This window comes from Eubalaena glacialis, chromosome 14, assembly GCF_028564815.1.
Source record: "Eubalaena glacialis isolate mEubGla1 chromosome 14, mEubGla1.1.hap2.+ XY, whole genome shotgun sequence".
NCBI lineage: Eukaryota > Metazoa > Chordata > Mammalia > Artiodactyla > Balaenidae > Eubalaena > Eubalaena glacialis.
The window spans coordinates 48,114,387-48,135,932 of NC_083729.1; the positions used below are offsets into that span (position 1 = coordinate 48,114,387).

Consider the following 21,546-nt stretch of genomic DNA (forward strand, 5'->3'; position numbering starts at 1 on the left):
ACAAAAATATAAAAGATTCAGAACCTCCCCTTAAGCTTCTTCACAAAGTCGTTGATTTTTAGAAAAGATAAAGGCCTGGGGTGAGGGTAGGGGTGGACGGTCCCTAAAGAGTATTGCCCAGAAGCCTCTTTTTCCCCTTCTTAGAGTATAGGGGTTTTCTTAAACGTTCCTTCCCCAAAGCCCTCCCCCTTGCTTTTGCCATCGACCTCTTCTTCCATTCTCCAAAGTACAGTCAGACGGTTACCCTTCAGGTCCTCCTACCCATCTTTCCTGAACCCCAATTTCTCAAAATATCAGTATCTTTCATTTTGCTCGCAGCTGTTTCCCCTGCCGGTGACGAGCCTGGCGTGCAGGGGGCGGAGGGAGCTGCTTCTGCCACACGGTGGCGCGCGCGAGCCTCCCAAAGACCGAGTGTCACAGCTTCTTATACTTCTTCCCCTCCCGCCCCCCACCCCCCACCCCGACCCGCGCCCCGGCGCTGAAGGAGCCGCGCCCCCGGCCTTGCCCGGCGGGACAGCGCACAGCGCGCTTCGGGATCCCAGCGGGTGGGTGAGCGGCTGCAGCAGCGTGCGGCCCGCCCCGGCCCCAGGCTCCTCCTCCTGCCGGTCCAGCCTTTAACCCCCCCCGCCCCCCCACCACGCCTCCCCGGCTCGGCGCTGCAAATCCTAGGCTTCCCCCAGCAGCCTGGGAGCGGCGGCGGGCGCAGCAAAGGCGGCAGGAGGAGCGCCGCCGGCCGGCCGCGCCAGTCCCTCGGGCAGCGGCGGCGGCGGCGCTGGATTAGCTCCCGAGGTGCCGCGGAGCCCGGCGCTCCCCGGCGGGGCTAGGAGAGGAGAGAAGCGGGGGCTGCAGCTGGGCAAGGGGGAGGAAAGTGAGCGTGTGTGAGTGCGTGTGTGCCCGAGTGTGGGGGGCGACAGGCTCGAATTAGGGCGGCAGAGAGGGCAGGGGAAGCGGGGTGCGGCCCCCTAGGGTCTCCCGCGGCGGCGCCAGCTTCCCGGCGCCCCTCATCATGGACTTGAGCGGAGTTGGGATGTGCCTTGGCCGCAGCGCGCGGGTGGCTGCCCGGCTCTGGGGGTGCGCGGGCGCGCCCACAGAGATGGCGAGGTAGGATGGCGGTCCAGCGCGACCCCTGCCGCCCCAACCCAGTGGCCCCCGGGCGGTGCAGCTGACTCGTTGGAGCGCACTGGGGTGTGGGCGGAGGCGGCCCAGCCGTGCCTGCGTCTTCGGGAGTTGCTTTGCCTCTTCCACCCACTCGCACCTGCCACCTCGCGGATACCATGTCGAAGGCGGCCGGAGGCGCATCGGCGGCGGCGGAAAGTTGTCCGCCAACCTCTGCCGGCCCGTCTGCGGCCACTGCCGTGGAGGACCTGTCCAAAGTGTCGGACGAGGAGCTGCTGCAGTGGAGCAAGGAGGAGCTGATCCGCTGCCTGCGGCGCGCGGAGGCGGAGAAGGTGAGCGCGATGCTGGACCACAGCAACCTCATCCGCGAGGTCAACCGCCGCCTGCAGCTGCACCTCGGCGAGATCCGCGGGCTCAAGGTGAGCGCCGGGCCCGGCGGGGCTGGGAGCCGGGCGCCCTGGGGAGGTGGGGCCAGGCAAACTTTCCCTCCCTCCGTCAACAGGTGATCCTCCCCATTCTCCCTGTCAGCAGCCCCTGCTCCCCTTTCCCAGCCCTTTGGAAACTTTTCCAAACTTTGGAGACGTTTGGTTCCCTCCTCTTCCCCCTATGGGGCGCACTAGCGTCGAGCTCGCGGTCCTCCGTGGCCGGAGGAGCGGGCGCCAAGGACGCTGAAACGCTGGGAGGGGAGCGATGGGTACGCAGAACCTTTAATTTCCCAGGAAGCCTGGAAAATCAGTGCTTTGGGGAGCCGGGTTACGGCCAGGCAGGGGAAAAAACGAACGAAGGAGGGAGTCCAGAGCATCTTTGCCCTTGGGGATCGGGGATACGATATGGCTGCTCTGGCGCCACGACTTCTCCGTGGGGCAGAGGGTGAGGAAAGGGCGCCGATGCAGGGGAGAGGGGCTGGCGGGGCGCCCAGGGTGAAGCCGCGGCGCCACCCTCAAAACTGGGCTATGTCGCATGGTGCAGAGGAGCTTACCTCTTCCTTCACGTTCTACCTGCTCCGATGCTTTCCCTCGAGTTCAGCTGGCGTCGTCTGGCGTCGTCTGGGGTGGCCTGACCACCCCATTTACCCCCAATTTGATTATAATTTCGTCTAGCTAGGGGGGGAAGGGCAGAGGGACTCAGTTTAGGAAGCACAGGGTTTTGCAAGTGTACCCGAAGTGCCATCCAGGCATGCTTTCCTTTGGAGCCAGTCCTCCCTCTTTGCTATTAGGGGAAAGAAAAGAACAAAAGAAAAACAAAACAATAAAACCCCAACCCCCCACCAACTTTCTTTTCTCCTTGGAGCGTTCTGAGTGTGCCAGCAAGGTGCCAGCCCGGCTGGCTGCAGCAGATGGGTGGCGGGGAACCGCCCTGCCCGAGTGTACCACAAACTTCCTCTCCTTACCGCTTGCACTGGTGCCGCCTGGTATGCCTTCCTCTCATTGTTCTTCTTTTGTTTATAGGAAGCCAGACACAAACGAAATCGCTGCAGGGACCTCGGGGAGCAAATTCCCGCAGGCACATGCTGTTCTTGTCCCCTTTCCACTCCCACCCCACTTCTCAGGCAGTAGACACTTTCTTAATTGCCTCAGCGGCTCCAGCCCTCGGATTCTCGGGCAAAGGGGAGTGGGAGGGGGAGAACTGCTAGATGCTCACCTGGGTGCTGGGCCCAGTGCGGGTGGAGAAGGCCCTCCCCTGAGGCTCCAGTTGACTGTCATATATAGTCCCTAGAGTGGATGCAGTTAGGAGGATCTCTCAGAAAAATCCCAAGCCTTACTCTCTCCTTTGGCTTAATTCATTACTAATGGACTATTAAGTACCAGACTCTTGGATTAGAGGCAGGACGGTGTAGGGGGAAGATCATCTCAGAGGTGGGTCTGCATTTAGAATCCTCATTTGGCCAGGAGGGTGAGCTTGGGTAATTTCTCAGAGCCTTATTTTACTCATCAATAAAATGCAAATCATAATAACCACCTCCTAGGGGGGTGTGACAATAAATTATGATAATTTAGGTGAAGGTTTAATTCTGGACTTGACTACAAAAAATGGTAGTTATTGTCATCAGGAGATGATGCGTAAGTGTACGTAAAGCCATGCATCTCCTGGATCTGGGTTTCCGTGGCAAAGCTGGACACAAGTATAGTTCGTAACCCTCCAATTTAATCTTCTTTCATGGCTTGAACTATAATGCAACTTGGAAGAGTTTGTAATTAATTAATTTCCTAGACATTTTGATAGTATGGAGCATTGACATAGAGCTTAGAAATACTTGGAAGTTCTTTTAGGTTGTGTGGATTGCCTGTGGGGGTCTGTGTGTGAGTGGTGTAGGGGAGGGGAGGACCGGGTCTTCATTCCAGTAACCTCATTTAGGGAAGTACCTATCAGGCCAGTTAAGAGCGGTTACACCTCAAGTAGGAGTCTCCTTGTGGTCTAGATTCGTGACCTGGCATTAAAAGACTCTCCAGTCCACCTCCTTATCAAGTTCAGAAATGATGGGGATTGGTTAGTTTCTGATGCAGCCCCTACTCCTCATTCCCATCATCCTGGGGCAGCCACGTGGTGGCCCCTCCTAAGCCTCTGGCCCACTCTGAGGGGCCAGCCTTCTTCCTTCCCTTCCTCATCTCGGCTCCGAGCTTCCCTAGACACCATAGTGATCCATAAATGTGGTTGACTGAATAAGTGATAGTACATTTTATTTTTTTTATTAATTTTTATTAGGGTATAGTTGCTTTACAATGTTGTGTTAGTTTCTACTGCACAGCAAAATGGATCAGCCATGCGTATACATATGTCCCCTCCCTTTTGGATTTCCCTCCCATTTAGGACACCACAGTGCATTAAGTAGAGTTTCCTGTGCTATACAGTATGTTCCCATCAGTTGTCTATTTTATACATAGTATCAATAGTGAGACTTAGAGAACAAATGTATGGATACCAAGGGGGAAAAGGAAAGGGGTGGGGTGGGAGGAAATGGGAGATAACGATAGTACATTTTAAATTTATTTTCATTTAATTGGAAGGAAGGGATTTTCTTTTTTTTTTTTTTTTTGGCCTCTGTTGGTTTGGGACTCTCAGCTGAAGACTGTAAATTTAGGGTAATTAAGGCCATAACACTTGTCTTTCTTATGCCTCTTTCTGTGAGCTGCCTTTGAAATTGCATCTAAATATTTTCAAGGCTTCTAGGTGGTACTGTGGTTGTAGACATTGGGGGATGGGAGCATCGTTCTCTTCCTTTGAGGGGAATTGGGGGCAATTGAATCTCTATAGATTTTTTATCTGCAGCACATTAATTTTCTTCCTTGCTCCCCAACACACCAATTCCCCATCCTGCAGTGATGGAAAAATAACAAATTAAAACAATTCTTTAACCACAGTTGTAGTACTTGAGACTCTTACGTATGAAATTTGGGATGATATGAATTTCAGGTGATTATGGATTTAATCTTTTAAAAGCCCCCTTTAGACAGATGGGTAACATCTAGTAGTCTGCTGCAATGTTACAAAGACACTGTTTTGAAAAAGACGGCCCAAGTCTTAAAGTGACAGATTTGAAAAAACTAGCTCACAAGGTTATTATCAAGCTGGTTGCTTAGCTGTTCATTAGAAGGCAGAGGAAATAGCTCAGAATTGGAGAGTAAATAATATTTGTAAGAATAATAACGGAAAAAAAGGAGCTGTGATAAAGAAAACTGAATGGGCCAATACATGCCCCTTCTACCCCAACTACAGTTCTGAGAAGTACAGTTGACAATTGAACAACACAGGTTTGAACTGCACAGGTCCACTTTTACAGGGATATTTTCACTACTAAATACTGCAGTGCTACTCTCCGCTGTTGGTTGAATCCATGATTGTGGATCTGGTGTATGGAGGGCCGACTATAAGTTACATGGCTTTTCAACTTGGCCAAGTGTCAGCACCCCTAACCCCCAGTTTGCTCAGGGGTCAACTATATATATTTCACTCCATTTGGGAAGGAGCCCGTGGTGGCACAAGTCCTATTTACTTCCCAGTTCTGGAGAAAACAGGAATAGTTGTAGGATACTCAAAGGGGAATATTTTCACATGGAAATTCAGTTAGATGAAGAAGAACGTGACGGACTTTCTATGAAATGGGAGGATTAAGCTAAATGTGGAAGAATTTTTGAAGCTGAGAATGATTTTTCTTTTAACGTCTTTATTGGAGTCTGATTGCTTTACAATGGTGTGTTAGTTTCTGCTGTATAACAAAGTGAATCAGCTATATGCATACGTATATCCCCATATCTCCTCCCTCTTGCGTCTCCCTCCCACACTCCCTATCCCACACCTCTAGGTGGACACAAAGCGCCGAGCTGATCTCCCTGTGCCATGCAGCTGCTTCTCACTAGCTATCTATTTTACATTTGGTAGTGTATATATGTCCATGCCACTCTCTCACTTCGTCCCAGCATACCCTTCCCCCTCCCCGTGTCCTCAAGTCCATTCTCTACATCTGCATCTTTATTCCTGTCCTGCCCTTAGGTTCTTCAGAACCTTTTTTTTCCCATATATTTTTTATTCCATATATTTCCTGTAATTCCATATATATGTCTTAGCATACAGTATTTGTTTTTCTCTTTCTGACTTACTTCACTCTGTATGACAGATTCTAGGTCCATCCACCTCACTACAAATAACTCAATTTCATTTCTTTTTATGGCTGAGTAATATTCCATTGTATATATGTGTCACATCTTCTTTATCCATTCATCTGTCGATGGATAATTAGGTTGCTTCCATGTCCTGGCTTTGTGCTGCAGGGAACATTGTGGTACATGACTCTTTTTGAATTATGGTTTTCTCAGGGTATATGCCCAGTAGTGGGATTGCTGGGTCATATGGTAGTTCTATTTTTAGTTTTTTAAGGAACCTCCATACTGTTCTCCATAGTGGCTGTATCAATTGACATTCCCACCAACAGTGCAAGAGGGTTCCCTTTTCTCCACACCCTCTCCAGCATTTATTGTTTGTAGATATTTTGATGATGGCCATTCTGACTGGTGTGAGGTGATACCTCACTGTAGTTTTGATTTACATTTCTCTAATGATTAGTGATGTTGAGTATCCTTTCATGTGTTTGTTGGCCATCTGTATATCTTCTTTGGAGAAATGTCTATGTAGGTCTTCTGCCCATTTTTGGATTGGGTTGTTTGCTTTTTTGATACTGAGCTGCATGAGCTGTGAAGCCGAGAATGATTAATTTTGTTTAGCATTATTTTCTCAGAATATCCACAGCTTCTGATTTCCCATAAAGCACCAGTGTCAAGGGATAATTTATTCTCTTATTACTACAGACTCCAACACAGCAGGGCTAGCTGAAAACAATAATAAGAAATCTTTTCTCAGTAGCTAGAGCTGTACCCTGTTTTGGCCGTAGGCCTAGGGCTTTAGAGGGCTGGTCAGTCCATAAACACATATTAAGCATTCACTGTATGCAACACACCAAGTCAAGTGTGTCAGATATGCAAAGAAAGACATTGGAATGGACTCTGCCCTCCAGAAGCTAAGGTATCTACATTAGAAAAGAAAGAAAGAAAAAAGATGCCCAATGAGTGCTCTAGGGAGTGTGTCTTACAGGCATTGAGCAGTGAGTGGGATAGTTACTTTAGTCATTCATTCAAGCCTGGCGCTGCTGCACACCAGATGCTGTTCTAGGGCTGGTGGAGTCCTATCAGAGCAATCTGTCCTCTTAGGTATGTCCATAGAAGGCAGAAGATAGTATTTTCTAGTTGGAAAGTTAGACCTAATCAGGGTTCATAATTAGCTGGTTCACAATTAGAGGGAGCTAAAGGTAGAGAGGCAGGAAGAAAGCCTTGTAGGCCTGGCCCAAGGGTTTATTCATGTTCCTTGGCAAAGGGGAGGCGATGGGGGTTTAGGGGCAGGAGAGACACTACCTGCAGGGAGAGTGTTTGAAGATCAGTCTGGCCAGAGAGAGCTTGGATTGGAGTGAGCGAGGGAAGTTAGGGGCTGGGGTAGACCAAGGCAGGGAGGCCCGCCGGAGGCTTTTGGAAACAGCCGGGTCTGAGGTCAGAGAGTGGCACTGAGAAGCAAAAGGACTAGATGGGCATTAGACACAAGGAAACAGAGTCATTGGTGATGCTAAGAGTTAGAACTGAGTTGAAAACTAAGCTGCACAGAGCCTCTTTCTCCTCAGGCCTTGAGAATCACTCCCACGTTAGGCCTCATGACTGCCAGGAGATGCCAGGCATGGTTGGCAGATGTTTTATGGTTTATTTCCTAGTCAGTATCAGGGGGAAGTGTTGGAATCAACCTGAGTTTGAGAGAATCATGTCCCCTCTCTGAGTACCTCTAGGTCTGCATTGGATGACAGTCACAAGACCAGAGATTTTCAGGCTTTGTGAAGTAGGGGAAATCTTAGGTAGCTGTCCCCTTTTCACCCCCCACCAAACTATGGTGCTTCAAGAAACAGTTACCCCATTTACTATATGTGTGAATGGAGACTAAGTGGGGATTTCACAGTTAATTCTGAATTCCTTGGTTTCAGGTATCTACAGTAGGGGTGCTGCGTTCTGGATGCACGGAGGTGAACAGAAGAGACGGGTCTCCATTCTCATGACTCTGGTCTAGTGAGGATGGAGACTTGACTGATAGTCACACTCAACCATTTGTGATTAGAAGTTGTAATGCAACAGAGGGGAAGTTGAATGGCTCCTCGCAGAGCATAGAAGGGGACGTCCTTTAGATTAGTGGTCAGGGATGGCTTCTATGGGGAAGTGCCATAAAGTGAGAAACAAAGATCGTGTAGAGGCTGGGGGAAGCATTCCGAGTGAAAGAGGGGAAGGGCTTGTCCCTTGGGCCCTGAGACCAGGCCAGCATGGGTGGGGCTCTGTGCGTGATGGGGAGGGATGGTCTCACCTTGTCCACTGCCACCATGGGTAGCAGCCACCATCATCTCCCTCTACCTGGACTAACCTTGTAGCTTCCTACCTGGTCTTCCAGCTTCCACCTTATCCTGTCTCTCTCTCTCTTCCAGTCACCCCCCTCCTTCCATCCCCCAGCAGTCTATTTTCTGCACAGAATGATGGTGCAGAATGAATCACATCATGTCAGTCCTCTATTCTCAGCTTGCCAACAATCCAAAGTCTTCCTGTGGCTGGCAAGGCCTTCATGTGGCTGATGAGGCCCACATTATCTACCTAGCCCTGGTGCCCACCCACTTGCACCTCACCTCCCAGACCTCCTTCCCAGCTCTGCCCCCCCTTGCTCACTCCGCTTTAGGCCCACTGGCCTTGCTGCAACTTGAGCCACATTTGTCTCGGGGCTTTTACACTTGCCTTTCTCTCTGCCTGGGATCATCTTCCAGCAAATGTTTGCGCCTTTATTTCACCCAGGTCTTTGCTCAAATGTTTTCTTTCTCTGCAGAGGTGCCTTCTCTTAAAAGATAGTATTTTTTAGCCTGCTTTAGTCTTTTTCCCAGCACTTTTCACTCTATGACATTATGTTCTAGACTTGCTTTTTGCTAGTCTTCCCCACCAGAATGAAAGCCATAGGATGTCAAGGGCTTTGCTGTGTCCACTGATCTGTCCCTAGCACCTGGACAGGTACCTGGCACATAATAGATGCTTACTAAATATTCATGAATGAATCACCGTTCATGCTGGAGAAGTAGGCCAGTTAAGAGGATTGGGGGCCTTTTGAGACTTAAAGGATTTTGCACTTTATCCTAAGGGCAGTGAGACCTTTTTAAGGGTTTGAAGCATGGGAGCGACAAGGTAAATTTCGGAGGTAGAGTTCAGGAGACGTGTTTGGCTCGGAACTGGGAGGTGAGGGAGAAGGAGGTGCCAGGCATAACCGCAGGTTCTTATAAAGGGCAACAGGATGGGTGGAGGTGGCATTTGCTGAGAGGTGCGATTTGCGGCGGTGGGGGGGGGTGAGTTTGAATATCTCACAAGAACCTGAGTTCCAGGTGAGATGCCTGGGAGCCGTGCAGGGAGGATGGCAAGTAGGGGTTGGATGGGCAGGACTGAAACGCCGCCAGAGGACAGTTACGCAGCTCCCTCATGCAGGGGTTGGGGCTGCTTCTCCGGGTCGTGGGCTGAACACCTAGGCAGTGTTTGTTGTTTGCACTGACGAAAGGCCTGTTGCCTCAGAGCTTGTAAGCCTTTCACAGATCACAAGCAGCCATCTTTCTTCCTTGAAGGTGGGGCAGGGAGCCTACCGATTTCCTGTTAATGAACTGGCTGCTCCCTAAAGACTGACTGGATGACCTTGGACAAGTGAAGCTTTGCGAGGTCCAGTTTCCCCGTCTGTAAAAGAACCATAATATCCCCTGAGGGTTTGGTGAGAAGTAGATGAGATAATGCAAGTAAAGCATGGGGCAGGGAGCAGAATCAATACCCATTATTGTTAGTTTTTTTGGACAGCTACACATCTTTAGCTTCCTCTCACCTTCTCCCTCCCTCCCCTATCATCACAGAAAATTCGCCCATTCCAGGCTCCCTGGCTCCCAGAAGTCTGAGCCTGGTGTGGCCTCCCATGCATACCTGGCTTGAATGGCTGTGTGTCTCTTTTCAGGATATTAACCAGAAACTCCAGGAGGACAACCAGGAACTGAGGGACCTCTGCTGTTTCCTGGATGATGACCGGCAGAAGGGCAAGAGGGTGTCCCGGGAGTGGCAGAGACTGGGCCGCTACACGGCGGGGGTGATGCACAAGGAGGTGGCCTTATACCTGCAGAAGCTGAAGGAGCTGGAGGTGAAGCAGGAGGAGGTGGTGAAGGAGAACCTGGAGCTCAAGGAGCTCTGCGTGCTGCTGGACGAGGAGAAGGGCGCGGGCTGCGCGGGCAGCCGCTGCTCCATCGACAGCCAGGCCAGCCTCTGCCAGCTCGCCGCCACCACGGCGCCCTACGTGCGGGACGTGGGCGACGGCAGCAGCACTTCCAGCGCGGGCAGCACCGACAGCCCGGACCACAAGCATCACGCGAGCGGCGGCAGCCCGGAGCACCTGCAGAAGGCCCGGGCCGAGGGCAGCCCGGAGCACTCCAAGCACAGGAGCGCCAGCCCTGAGCATCTGCAGAAGCCCAGGGCCTCCGCGACCCCAGATCACCCCAAAGCCCTCAAAGGACCCAGCCCCGAGCACCACAAACCCTTGTGCAAGGGCAGCCCCGAACAGCAAAGGCACCCGCACGCGGGGAGCAGCCCCGAAGCGCTGCCCAAGCACGTGCTGAGCGGGAGCCCGGAGCACTTACAGAAGCACAGGCCCGGGGGCAGCCCCGAGCACGCCAGGCACAGCGGAGGGAGCCCCGAGCATCTTCAGAAACACGCCCTCGGCGGGAGCCTGGAGCACCTACCCAGAGCCCGGGGCACCAGCCCGGAGCACCTCAAACAGCATTACGGGGGGAGCCCAGATCACAAACCCGTGGGCGGAGGCGGCGGTGGCGGTGGCGGCGGCGGCGGCGGCGGTGGCGGTGGCAGTAGGGAGGGCACCCTCCGAAGGCAGGCGCAAGAGGATCTGTCACCCCATCACCGGAACGTCTACAGTGGCATGAACGGTGGGTCAGTATGTGCTGGGGAACTGCTTTGCTGGGGCCACTGGGTAGAGAGTTATGAATGATGCAGGGCTTTGCGGCCATGTTAGAAACTGCAGGCGCTGGCGCGGAGGCGGGTTGGGGAGAGGAACACACGTTTGCCCCCAAATCATGATGTGTGTTTCTCCCCCTCCTTTTGTTCTAGTTTATGCAGTTACCAGGTAGCCTGGAGAATATTGGGGGGGAGGGGACAGGGGAAGGAGAGGAACGATAATTCCGTGGGACCTTGAGTAGTCAGGGTGAGATTTGTGGGCATTTAAGATAAAAATAGAACCCATCTAAGATTTCTCTATCTTGAACATTTTCCTGGTTGTGTGCAGTTTCCTGCAAGGGCTCTCTTGGAACAGGTGACCAAAGGGTTTTGAGTCCAGCTAACAGCTTATGTGCAGAAAGAAATGAGTATTTATTATGAAAAACAATAACATTAAAAAAGAACTAGGGTGTCCTTAAACAGGCTTGATGCTGGGTTGCCTGAATGCCTGTAAATATGCCTTACTTTTCCTTGAGGATGTTTTCCAGTTGTGTTGGGGGCCTTAGCATGAATCTGTGACTTTCCTTTGCATCTGAAATGCATCAGATGATTTCTTTCCCTTTTTTTAGATATCTTTATTGGAGTATAATTGCTTTACAATGGTGTGTTAGTTTCTGCTGTATAACAAAGTGAACCAGCTATACGTATACCTATATCCCCATATCCCCTCCCTCTTGCGCCTCCCTCCCACCCTCCCTATCCCACCCCTCTAGGTGGTCACAGAGCACCAAGCTGATCTCCCTGTGCTATGTAGCTGCTTCCCACTAGCTAGCTATTTTACATTTGGTAGTGTATATATGTCAGTGCTTGAGTAGCATGCTTTTTTACATGGCGAGTCATCTTTCTGGTTGTTTAAATATTCCCCTTTAAAATGTACAGATGTGTTTGGATACTCCTTTGGTTTCCAAAGTGCAACATCCACTGCATTGGCTGAGGCAGCTCTAAACCGTTTGGAAGAGGTTTACTTTTCTGCATCTTTGTTATGAAACCACTTGAAACTCAAGAGAGGACAAAAAAAAAACTTAAAAGAATTGTGAGGGTCTTTTTTTTTTTTTATGTTATCTGTGGCTGAGTTAGAACTAAAACGATTGGTTTTATGAAGTGGGGTTTCTGCATCCAAAATATCTGAGGTTTTTCACTTTATTTGAAAGCTGCTCCAGAGGCTGTGTGCAGTCAGCTCTGAGCAGTGGTGGAGGCTGCCAATTTTAGCAGTGACACGAAGGGGTAAATTTTCAATATTGTAGTTGGGGATTTATCTGTTGGATTCCATTTCATTCTAATCCTTTTCTCGTAGTGCTGAAAATTGACTCCTGAAGCTTGGCTTCTAATACATCCAATGTTTTAAGCACAGATGGAACTAGAAAGAATGGGAAAGATCGGACGCTGTTGCTTTCTCTGTTACGTGCTGGGAGGGGAAAGCTGGGAGAAGCCAATTCACCTGTTGTGTTGAAGCCACCTGGCTGGCTGAGGCTTTTTACTTTGTTTATTGCACCCCTCCCTCACTCTTTCCAGGAGATGCTGCCCTGATTGCTGTGGGCAGCCTCGGCTGTGCAGTTCTCACAAGAGATGAAAGTCATTTAAAAAGATATTTTGGTTGTGTTACTATCACAAGACGTGTCATCGGCCATGAAACTTGTCTTCAGGGGGGAATGTGTTAACGGGAAGGTAAAGCTAATGACTTTTCCATTTCTTGATTCCTTTTTAATGAGCATGAGAAGTAAATGTGTGCACTATTTTGAGGAAACTTTTTATCTTGAACCAAAATAAAGATTACTTAAGGGCAGGTGGTTCACTTACAAAACGGTTCTTCTCCTTACAAAAAGGCTTATTTAAATAAAGAACTTCTCTAATTTAATGTGTGATTTAACTTATAAGAAGGGATTTTAGGTGCAATTTTTAAGCAATTCTTTGTATAAAGTAAGGTCTAGCTCTAGATAGAGATGGCGTTAATCATTGAATCTTATTGCCTGGGTTCAGATAAATTTCGTGGTCAGGTAAATGGTTTTTTTAAATTTAACAATTTTATTCAGTTAAAAATTTGATGTAACATAGACGCATTATGTAGAATGACACTGTAGTTTAATTCTTGTGTTTACTTCGGGTTTTCTCATTCTTAAGTGACGGATCTTCTGACAGTTGATATCCTCACCAAAGTGTGTTTGTAGTCCATTTGCATTGCATTTTTATTTCAATAATTAATTGGAAAATGAAGAGGCACGATGAGATGTTTATGCATCATCAGCCTGTAAGCTTGGGCACTGGTAGCTTGTATTTATCCTGCTGTCACAAATTAATTTTTGATATGGATAGTGAGACGTGATTTTTTCATATTTTTAAATCCCCACACACTTTGGTTGAATTATTGTCTTATAAACAGATAGGACCCAGCAGCAAGGTAAATCCCAAACTGCAAATTTGCTGAGTCATTTACAGAATCCTTCTGTGCGGGGTTGGCGTGAGAGGTGAGTGTTTTGGATGAGCCCTTGAATGTTGCTGCGTTAACAAAAAGCAGGTGAAAGTTGTGAGGCGTTGTCTTGTGCGTTTTGGGAGGTGTAGCAGCATCCCGGGCTCTACCCATAAGCAACCCCCAGTTGTGACAATTAAAAATGTCTCCAGATGCTACCAAATGTTCCTGGGGTAGGGAGTGGGCAAAACTGACTCTGATTCAAAAATCACTGCTCTAGAGCAGTGTTTTTCAGTTTGGCTGCAGGCTAAAATCACTGGGCTGACTTTGAAAAAACACTGGTGCCTGGATCCCACACTCAGATGCACACTGAATTGGTCTGGCACTGGGCCTGGGCACGTTGTAAAAAGAACCCTTCAGGTGATTCTAATGAGCAGACCAGGTGGAAACCATTGGCCGAGGTTCGTGGTTGTTGGATAAGATGGGCTGGTGTGAGTGAAGCTCTCAAACACCCAAGCTGCGTGGGAAGAAGCAAGTTCTTCCTTTCCTTTGCTGAACTCCAGGAGTGAGAAAGACTGACACCAGCAGGTACTGGAAAACCTCACCCCTCGCAACCCCAGACCAAGGCTATCTGATAATGTACTTCTTCAGGGGTTTGGGTTGAAAATTTGAGTTTTTGGTGGGTCGGATTATTAGGTTAATTCGGGGAAACTCTGGCATATGAGTCATTTAAGAGTACCTTTTCAAGCCTTCACATCCCGATGGACAAAGAAGCACAGGGGTTTCTAACCTATTTCCAGTGGATGCTCATGGTGCATGTAGATCACGCGGCACCTGCAATCCTAACGAATATTTCCCACAAGAGAACCTGCATTTCAAATCTCTCAGTTTATAGGTTTTACCTTGAGTTTTAAGATGGCTCGTTATTCTCTGTTAATGAGTAAACGAAAGACGCTGATAACAAAAATGGCCTTGTCTGCTAGGGGTGAGATAACCTATGTGTGGAAGAGCCCAGCAGAGTTCCTCTGAAGCAAGGCTGTCTGTGAATTGAGTAGTGGTGCACTACGGCATGAGTGATTGCTCCCATAAATCTTTTATTTTGCTTAGAGAAAGTCAGACCATCACTTATGAATGAATTTGGACAATAGAAATTGAATGTCTCTTGGGAGAAAAATGTCAGCAGTTAACAGTTATAGAAATACTACAGAACTGATTTTAACTGAGGTCCTCTGAGTATATGTTCTGTTGTGTGAGCTGACACGTAGATAGTTAAAGAACTAGATCATAGTTTTTGGTCTTCAAGCTTCAGTATGGTAATTTGGTAGGCTTATATTCACTTTGATAGGACATCAATTTTAAGGCGTTTTGGAAAAAACAATCGTTTGTACTATACTTGTTTGTGCGAAGCATGTTGCATTCATCATAAGAATACATTTTGATTTAATGACATAGAATGATATTGAAAATATAGTTTGAGATATTGCAAAATATCTGAGAGGTGAACTATTATTGGAAAACCTAGGTGGCTTAGAAAGGTAATTTCTAGTGGAATGTAAGGTTTTCAACTGCACTGGCGATAATAGCACAAAGCTATAAACATTCTTTAAATCTAGGGGACCATTTTAATCTTCTAAGGAGATTATCTCTATTATCTATATGCTGTGTGTGTGTATATACATTTCAGTAACTTTAATGTTGCATGTGAACAATGCCAACTATTCAGTTGATTCTGTTTAGCAAACAAATCTTCAAGTGCATCGGAATTCAGTCACATAAGCCAGTTGATGCTGTGAAGCCAAAGAGGAATCCCATTCAGCTAACTATGGTTGTGCCCTTTAGACCCAGTTGAAATCAATTAAACTTTGGATTTTGGGATCCATTGCAACTTTTCAGAAGATATACGTGATAGAAAAAATGCCATTGAGTTAGTAATGCCTTTATCTTTTCAACTGAAATAATTAAGAAAAAGCCTAACTTAGAACAAAACTATGGTGAGTATTCCATTTCGTCAGATAACTCATTTTCACAAGTGTCAAGTGAGTACAGAAGCAGTGATTTGCTCTAAGCCTCTGCATTTACTCATAGTAATGATAGATTATTCTGGAGGCATCAGTGTAGTCAAACTCCACTGCTCAGAAATAAGAACGTGAAGCCAAACTTTGCAAAAGCTTGAAAAAAAGTTTTACTTGTATAGCACCATTGGGCCAGCGTGTGCTGAAGTTTATGGCCCTAGGCTCTAAAATTTCTCATTTTAGCCACTTCTGATGTTTAGAAACTCTGAAGCGAGATAGAACTGTGAGTCCCTACATTAAATGGCCCCAGATGGCTATTCTTTATTTATTTATTTTTCAGTATCTACTTTTAATAGATTTTCAGTCACTTCTAGTACCAGCATGCTTCAGCAATATTCCTTGCTGCCCTCACCCGGCCTGGTTTTAACATCATTTCCTCGTTGTTTCTAAATTCTGCTCTGCTCTTTCTAATGGATAATCTAATGTGATTATCCGTTTCCCTTGGGAAAATGGATAATCACACTGATTAGAACTGTGTTGAAAATAAGAGTAAGTGACCTTGAAGTATCCTTCTGTGAGTAAAGTGCATGAGCTTTAGCGCACGGTACATGTGTCATGCATCTATCAGTTATTTGGGCCGAAAAAGTTTTTGCTTGTTTTCTGGGTCTTGACTATATTTCAGAGAATTGAAGTATTTCTGTAATACAGGTGTCCCCTGCTTTTCAAAAGTTTGCTTTACCAAGGACCTACCTTGGTACCTGTTTTCGCTAACTGAAAGAAATCTAAAGCGGATTTTCAATTTTATGAAAAAGGTGAAAAGCAAAAAATAGCATTCAGCATTTGTTTTGCAGTGAGCCCCTGTAGAGGCAGTGGATACCCCGAGCAGTGAGAGTGGCACCGCCAAGCTTCTTCCCTGGGAACCACACTTAGCTTCAGGCCACCGTAGCTTTAAACTGTCTATGAGCATCTGTGCTTTATCTTGATTTCCTTTGTGCATCTGTTAGCAAGATGTGTCCTAAGGTAACTGCTGCTTCACTTTATCCCATTTCGGCTTACGAAAGGTTTCATAGGAATGCTGTCCTTTCGGAGCGCTGGGGAACCTGTGTAACAACTCAGCTATTTTTGCTCCTTGGGTACTTTGGAACAATCAGGTTGGCCTTAATACTACTTTAATGCATAATGTTTATGGCAAGCTTTGTGTACATTTGAAGAAAAATACTTATTTTAAATTTGATTCTGGGAGATATTAAGAATAGTTTCATTTTCTGAAATGGGCTGATTTTCAAGAGGTCTAGGAAATTTCAGATTCAGCATCAGGAGTAGACCATGGGGCACTTGAGAATACAGACATGAAGTCCCAGCTCTAGTTTATACATCTCTGATCTGCAAAAGAGTGAGGTTGAAGTTACTGCTGCTCCTGACATAAATTGCCTTCTCTTTAGAGTGCCATTCACGAGTTTCCAGTGGAAAGAGTGGCTGCTCTTTCTGAGACCAGGGATTCTTCAACAGCAGAGAAGCAGGAGAGGGGTTTAGAAATGACAAAATGGCAGAGGAATAGTAGCTTGCTTTATAAAGGCAATACTAGTTTGTCCTTAAGATAAGACAATGACTGGGTTATTCACACACAGTTGGGTCCTTTACAGTTTTCATGTAACAAAGAGTTAAATGTATTATAGAGCTACTGTACTTGAATCATTATGGAAGGGTACAAAAAGTCTTGGGATTTGATCTTGGCCCTGGATTGAAATTAGGCACATATTCAATTTCATTCAATAAATGAAAACTTCGGGAATGATATTTTAGTTTTTTCCTTCTTCAGATCCTTAGTTATTTAGTCCTTCTGTGGGCTTTTTATGAGACAGCGTATGTTATGGAGAAAGGTTGGGTTGGGTGATTGCTCTAAATCTGTATTTCAGTTATTTGCTTCTCTCTCTCATGTACTGAGTGTTCTTGTATGCATATTTCATCAATCATTAAATGCATTGAAGACATTGAATGACTTTTTTCATTTCAATTTCAGCTACATAAAGCAAAGTGAATCCTTACATTTAAAACTCTTGCAGACAAAATATTTATAGTCCCATTTTTGCCTACTGCTATGGTTGAGGGTTAGAATGTTCTGGTTACCTTTTGATGACCAGAAATTCAAAGGCAATCTCTGATGCTTCCTGAGTGAGTTGGTTTCTCTAGTCAGGTACATTGATTCTTGATTATAAAGAAAGGTCTTCTGAAAGGTCGTCTCATCTTTCTTCCAATTATTGAGGGGTCTTTTGGCTTTTAGGGGCAACCCCTGATCTGGATGATGTGCAGCTACAGCTTCCTGAGTGTCCATAATTGCTAGTTGTTTCAAAAATGTTAAAAAGCATGAATTGCATTTGGGTGCATTTGGGGGCATAGATACATGTGTATGTATATATTTATTTTATTTGGTTAATTGAGAATGTCTATTTTAACGCTAAGAAATTAGGGCACTTTCAACCATAACACTTGGAGCTGTAAAGTCCTCTACAATTTATGCACTTCAACCTTCCCATTTTCTGACTGAGAAAATTGACTTCCAGAGATGTTCAGTGAATTACCCAAGGCCAATTGCCAGTTAGTAGAGGACTAGAATCCCGCTGACTCCCAGGGCAAGGTGTCGTTTTTATAAAGAAGACATTTAATCTTCGAGACTTTGAAGGCGCTTGATGTAGGGGTAATGTTAACAATAAAGACCCTAAATGGAATAGGGACCCAGTCTTCCCCCATTCCTGTTGGAAATTCCAGAAAACCAGCGACCTGCAATGATGAGTGAGACAAAGTGCATGTCAGTAGACTCCGGCTTAGAGAGGTTCCAGAGAAGACCTGGAGATGCAGGAGGGGAGCCTGGGATCTGTTGCCTGGGAGTCTCTCATTCGGTTAGACGGGGTACACTTGTTCACAGCTGGATGATCAAGTCCTGAGATGTACTCTTAGTGGAAGGAGTATTCCTGCTCTTGGCCTGAGAGGCCAACAGCCTTCCTGCCCTTCTTCCTCCCACACGGACTCTCCCCACCCCAAGGCCACATTCCTCCAGATAAACAGCCTTGTGACGATGGGTTGACCTTATTCCCATTCTCACACATCCGCTTGTATTCATAGCCAAAAGGTTCTGTCTGGAGAAGTGTCAGCTTCTAGAGCACAAGAAACAGAAGGAAAGACCAGGAGCGAGGGGATGGGCCAGATGGCAACACCAACTGCTCTCAAGGAGTTGTGTTTTTTAATAACTCAGCTTACTGCAAACAAAACTAATTAAGCCCGTTATTCTGATTTATGCTACTATAGGCAGAAGTAAAGTACACTTACATTAACACTTTTGATGGCATTTAAAAGGTCAGAATATCTGAGTTGCAAATTTCTGTTCCAAGCAGCCTGGTCTGTTGAACCACTCTTGAGAATTCAAATTAACCATGCTCATGAATTCAGCATCTTTTCGATGTTCCTAGACAGCAAGTGCTGGTTCACCCATGCACCTAAACAGAGTAATAAGACCCTGAAAGACAAGTCATTTAGTCATATCTGCCGATGATGGATTCCATGTGACTCACAGGAAAGTGAGGTAAGAGTCAGCTTACAGGAAGGAGGAGAGAGAGTGAAAATAGCAGACAGAGGCTGTGTGAGGGGGATGCCATGAAGAATTTCAAAGGGTCTATCTATTTGGTAGTGCCCCCTGTTGCTAATGGGCACCTGTCTTATGTTGACTGGCAGGGCCAGCCGCCTCATTGTTACAGGACCCAACCAGAGTCGCCCTGGTTACGGAGCCGTCGGGGGAGAACTGGCTGAATTTAGCTGCTTATTGTACGTATGAGGGTACTTTGGAAGAGAGTACATTTACAATTATGATCAATTAGGGGTCTAGAAATAAACATTATTCAGGTGGTTTGCCATGAATAGCCCCCTCAGTATAGTGACTTTCATGAGAAACAGTTAGGAACCAAGCTTTTCAAAATCTGTGGAAGAACAGACTTGAAAATTGCTTATTTTTACAGTATCCCTTTAGCACTTAAATGAAGACCAATACTTAGTCCTTCTTACTCTCAAACTATATGCCACATGGTTTTCACCCTTAATTTATTTGGCTTTTTCCTGTTGCGATCTCAGAATTGCCCACTTTGGATTTTATTGGCCTAGCACGTGAATCTGTCTTTGATGGAAACATGGTTCTTGCCAGAGTTCTACACAGCCATGTGTACAACAGGCGTTCATTGAAAAAAGAAAGCTAGGCTAGTGCTATTACACCTATTCACAAAGCATAGCTAGTTATTTTTACATTTGTAGGTATCTGTGGAATTTCACCCGTATGTTAAAGTAATATGTAGATACCCATCCTTAAGTCGACATATGGCATCTAAACTTTATTTATAGCTTTAAAACAATGAAACAATTTTATAAACCTCCTTTAGCCAAATTCTATTTTAATTGTGAGTAAAAGTGGTATTTATTTAACACGTATTTCGAAACAGTTAAAAAATAATTACATTTGTTTCATGGAGTTACAGTGTGTTGCCCTAACTTCATAAAGGGCATCATGGCACACTTGCCCAGCTGGAGATTTGGGTACAGAATTGGCTCTGCCACTTTCGAGGTCATACTTTGCTGTGTGACCTTTAGCAGACCACCCACTTCTGCAGGCAAAATAATTTATCCCTCAAGTAAGGGGCTTGGAATAGAGTTTTTCTAAGTCAGTAGTCTGAGAATTTGGATTTCACAGATATATAAAACCTGAGAATAAACCTGGAATTGCCAACTTTTTACTTTTGTTAGGTATGGACTGTTAAATAATCATCTATTAACACCATCATTTCATTAAAAAATCGTTTGAATATTTAGAAACAAAAAAATATGTATCTACTAAAGGGCAGTTTTTCTCCCTCTCATCGTACTGATACAGCTCTGTATCTCTAATAAGCTTGTTTTGAATAATAACATATAGTCCAGGGTTCAGATTCCACAACACAATGCAAAGTGCATTTCTTGTGTCCAACATGTTTTGGGACTTTATTTTTAATCCCAGACATCAGAGAAAATCTAGTTTCACACAGCTTGGCATGTTGATAAACATAGAACCTGCAGTGTTCATTTCACTTAGGCAGGGTCTGGACGAACTGATGGAAACCAGGAATCACAACCCATGTACCACTTCCAGCTTCTTGCCCCTCCTCTCACAAGGACAGCCTGGAGGTCTGATCAGCTTGGACTGGGGGCTCCTCTCCCTGCTTGCCACCCCACCTGCCTTCCTCCAGAGTTTGTGCAGCTGGACCTGAGCTCGTAACAGAGCAGTGAGGATGTTATCCGGGAGGGATTCTGGGCTCAGGTGGAAGGTTCACTGTGCATGGCACGACCTGAGAACCATGGCGCTAAATGCTTCCCTGCACCACTGTGCTTTCTCGGGAACTTGTCGGGGTTGCAGCAGTTCACCTAGTGATGTCCAAATAGACCCAGTCCCCTTTGACGTAGCCACAGTGATGACTGAACACCTCATGGGTGACAAGGGAGCTAAAGAGGCTATAGTGGAGGTGACTTGGGATTTGTAGAGTCCTGAAGTCTGATATTAGATTTCTTCTATTTGGGCAGGTCTCAGATGGCAGGCTACAGATGGGCTGGCCACGCGTGAAATGTGCATCCTGCGTCTAGATTCTTACTTTCCCCTGTTGCTTAGTGGGACAGTGCTCTGGAAAATCAGAGTTAAGGATTTTACTTTCTACTCCATTGTAGACTAGGTTTTCTCAAGTCTCTTTGCCACCTTTGTACCGAATGGGAGAGTGTGGCTTATCAACTCAAGTTCGGAAGAGAGTAAGCCAGTGGTAAGGCAGTGTCACCAGGCTGTTTGTGTACTTTTGTTATGTCCCATCCAACCAGATTTTGGTCATCTTTTCCAGGAACCTTGGGGCAGAAGAAGAGCCATTCTCTCCGTTCTTTGGCACTTTAATCCTATAACTTTACAGCTTGAGCTTGAACTACTTTGGAGTGAGGCTCTTCAATGAAACTGGGAGGGTACAGTACCATTAACCGAAGGGAAGGCACAATTTCCTTATAAATCTTTGCCTTGACTCATCAGGCAGCCACGCATTCTAAACAATGTCAGGGATGTTAGAGATTTATTACAACAAAGGCTAATCAGAGTGTGTCCTGAGATAAACAACATAGTAAAACAAATGACAGTTGGGAGAAGCATGAGCTGGTAAAAGACTCAAGGGTGTAGGTGGTAGTAGAAAACAAAATTCTGCTTGTGTTTCACTTGCTTTGTGTAATATATGTCTGCACTGTCTCATGTAGATGAGTGATTATTGAGAATAATACATGTATAAACATACATATTTATTCGACAAGTGTTTGTGTGTCCCATGGGGGTGCAGCCTGGTGATACCCTCTATGAGGTAGAGCAGAAAAGTGAGCCACAGGCCCTTCATAT

At 46.3% G+C, this 21,546-nt stretch overlaps 1 protein-coding gene across 3 annotated transcripts in view; it reads left to right on the forward strand.

Annotated features, from left to right (window-relative positions):
• The first annotated feature begins 696 nt into the window (after nt 1-696).
• CCDC85A (coiled-coil domain containing 85A) overlaps nt 697-21,546 on the forward strand; it is a 194,136-nt gene continuing 173,286 nt past the window's right edge. For all 3 annotated transcript variants that reach the window (XM_061211402.1, XM_061211400.1, XM_061211401.1), the window contains exons 1-2: nt 697-1,535; nt 9,658-10,633. In XM_061211402.1, coding sequence (XP_061067385.1) covers nt 1,275-1,535; nt 9,658-10,633 — 1,237 coding nt within the window. In that variant the 5' untranslated portion in view covers nt 697-1,274. The remainder of the gene's footprint in view (nt 1,536-9,657; nt 10,634-21,546) is intronic.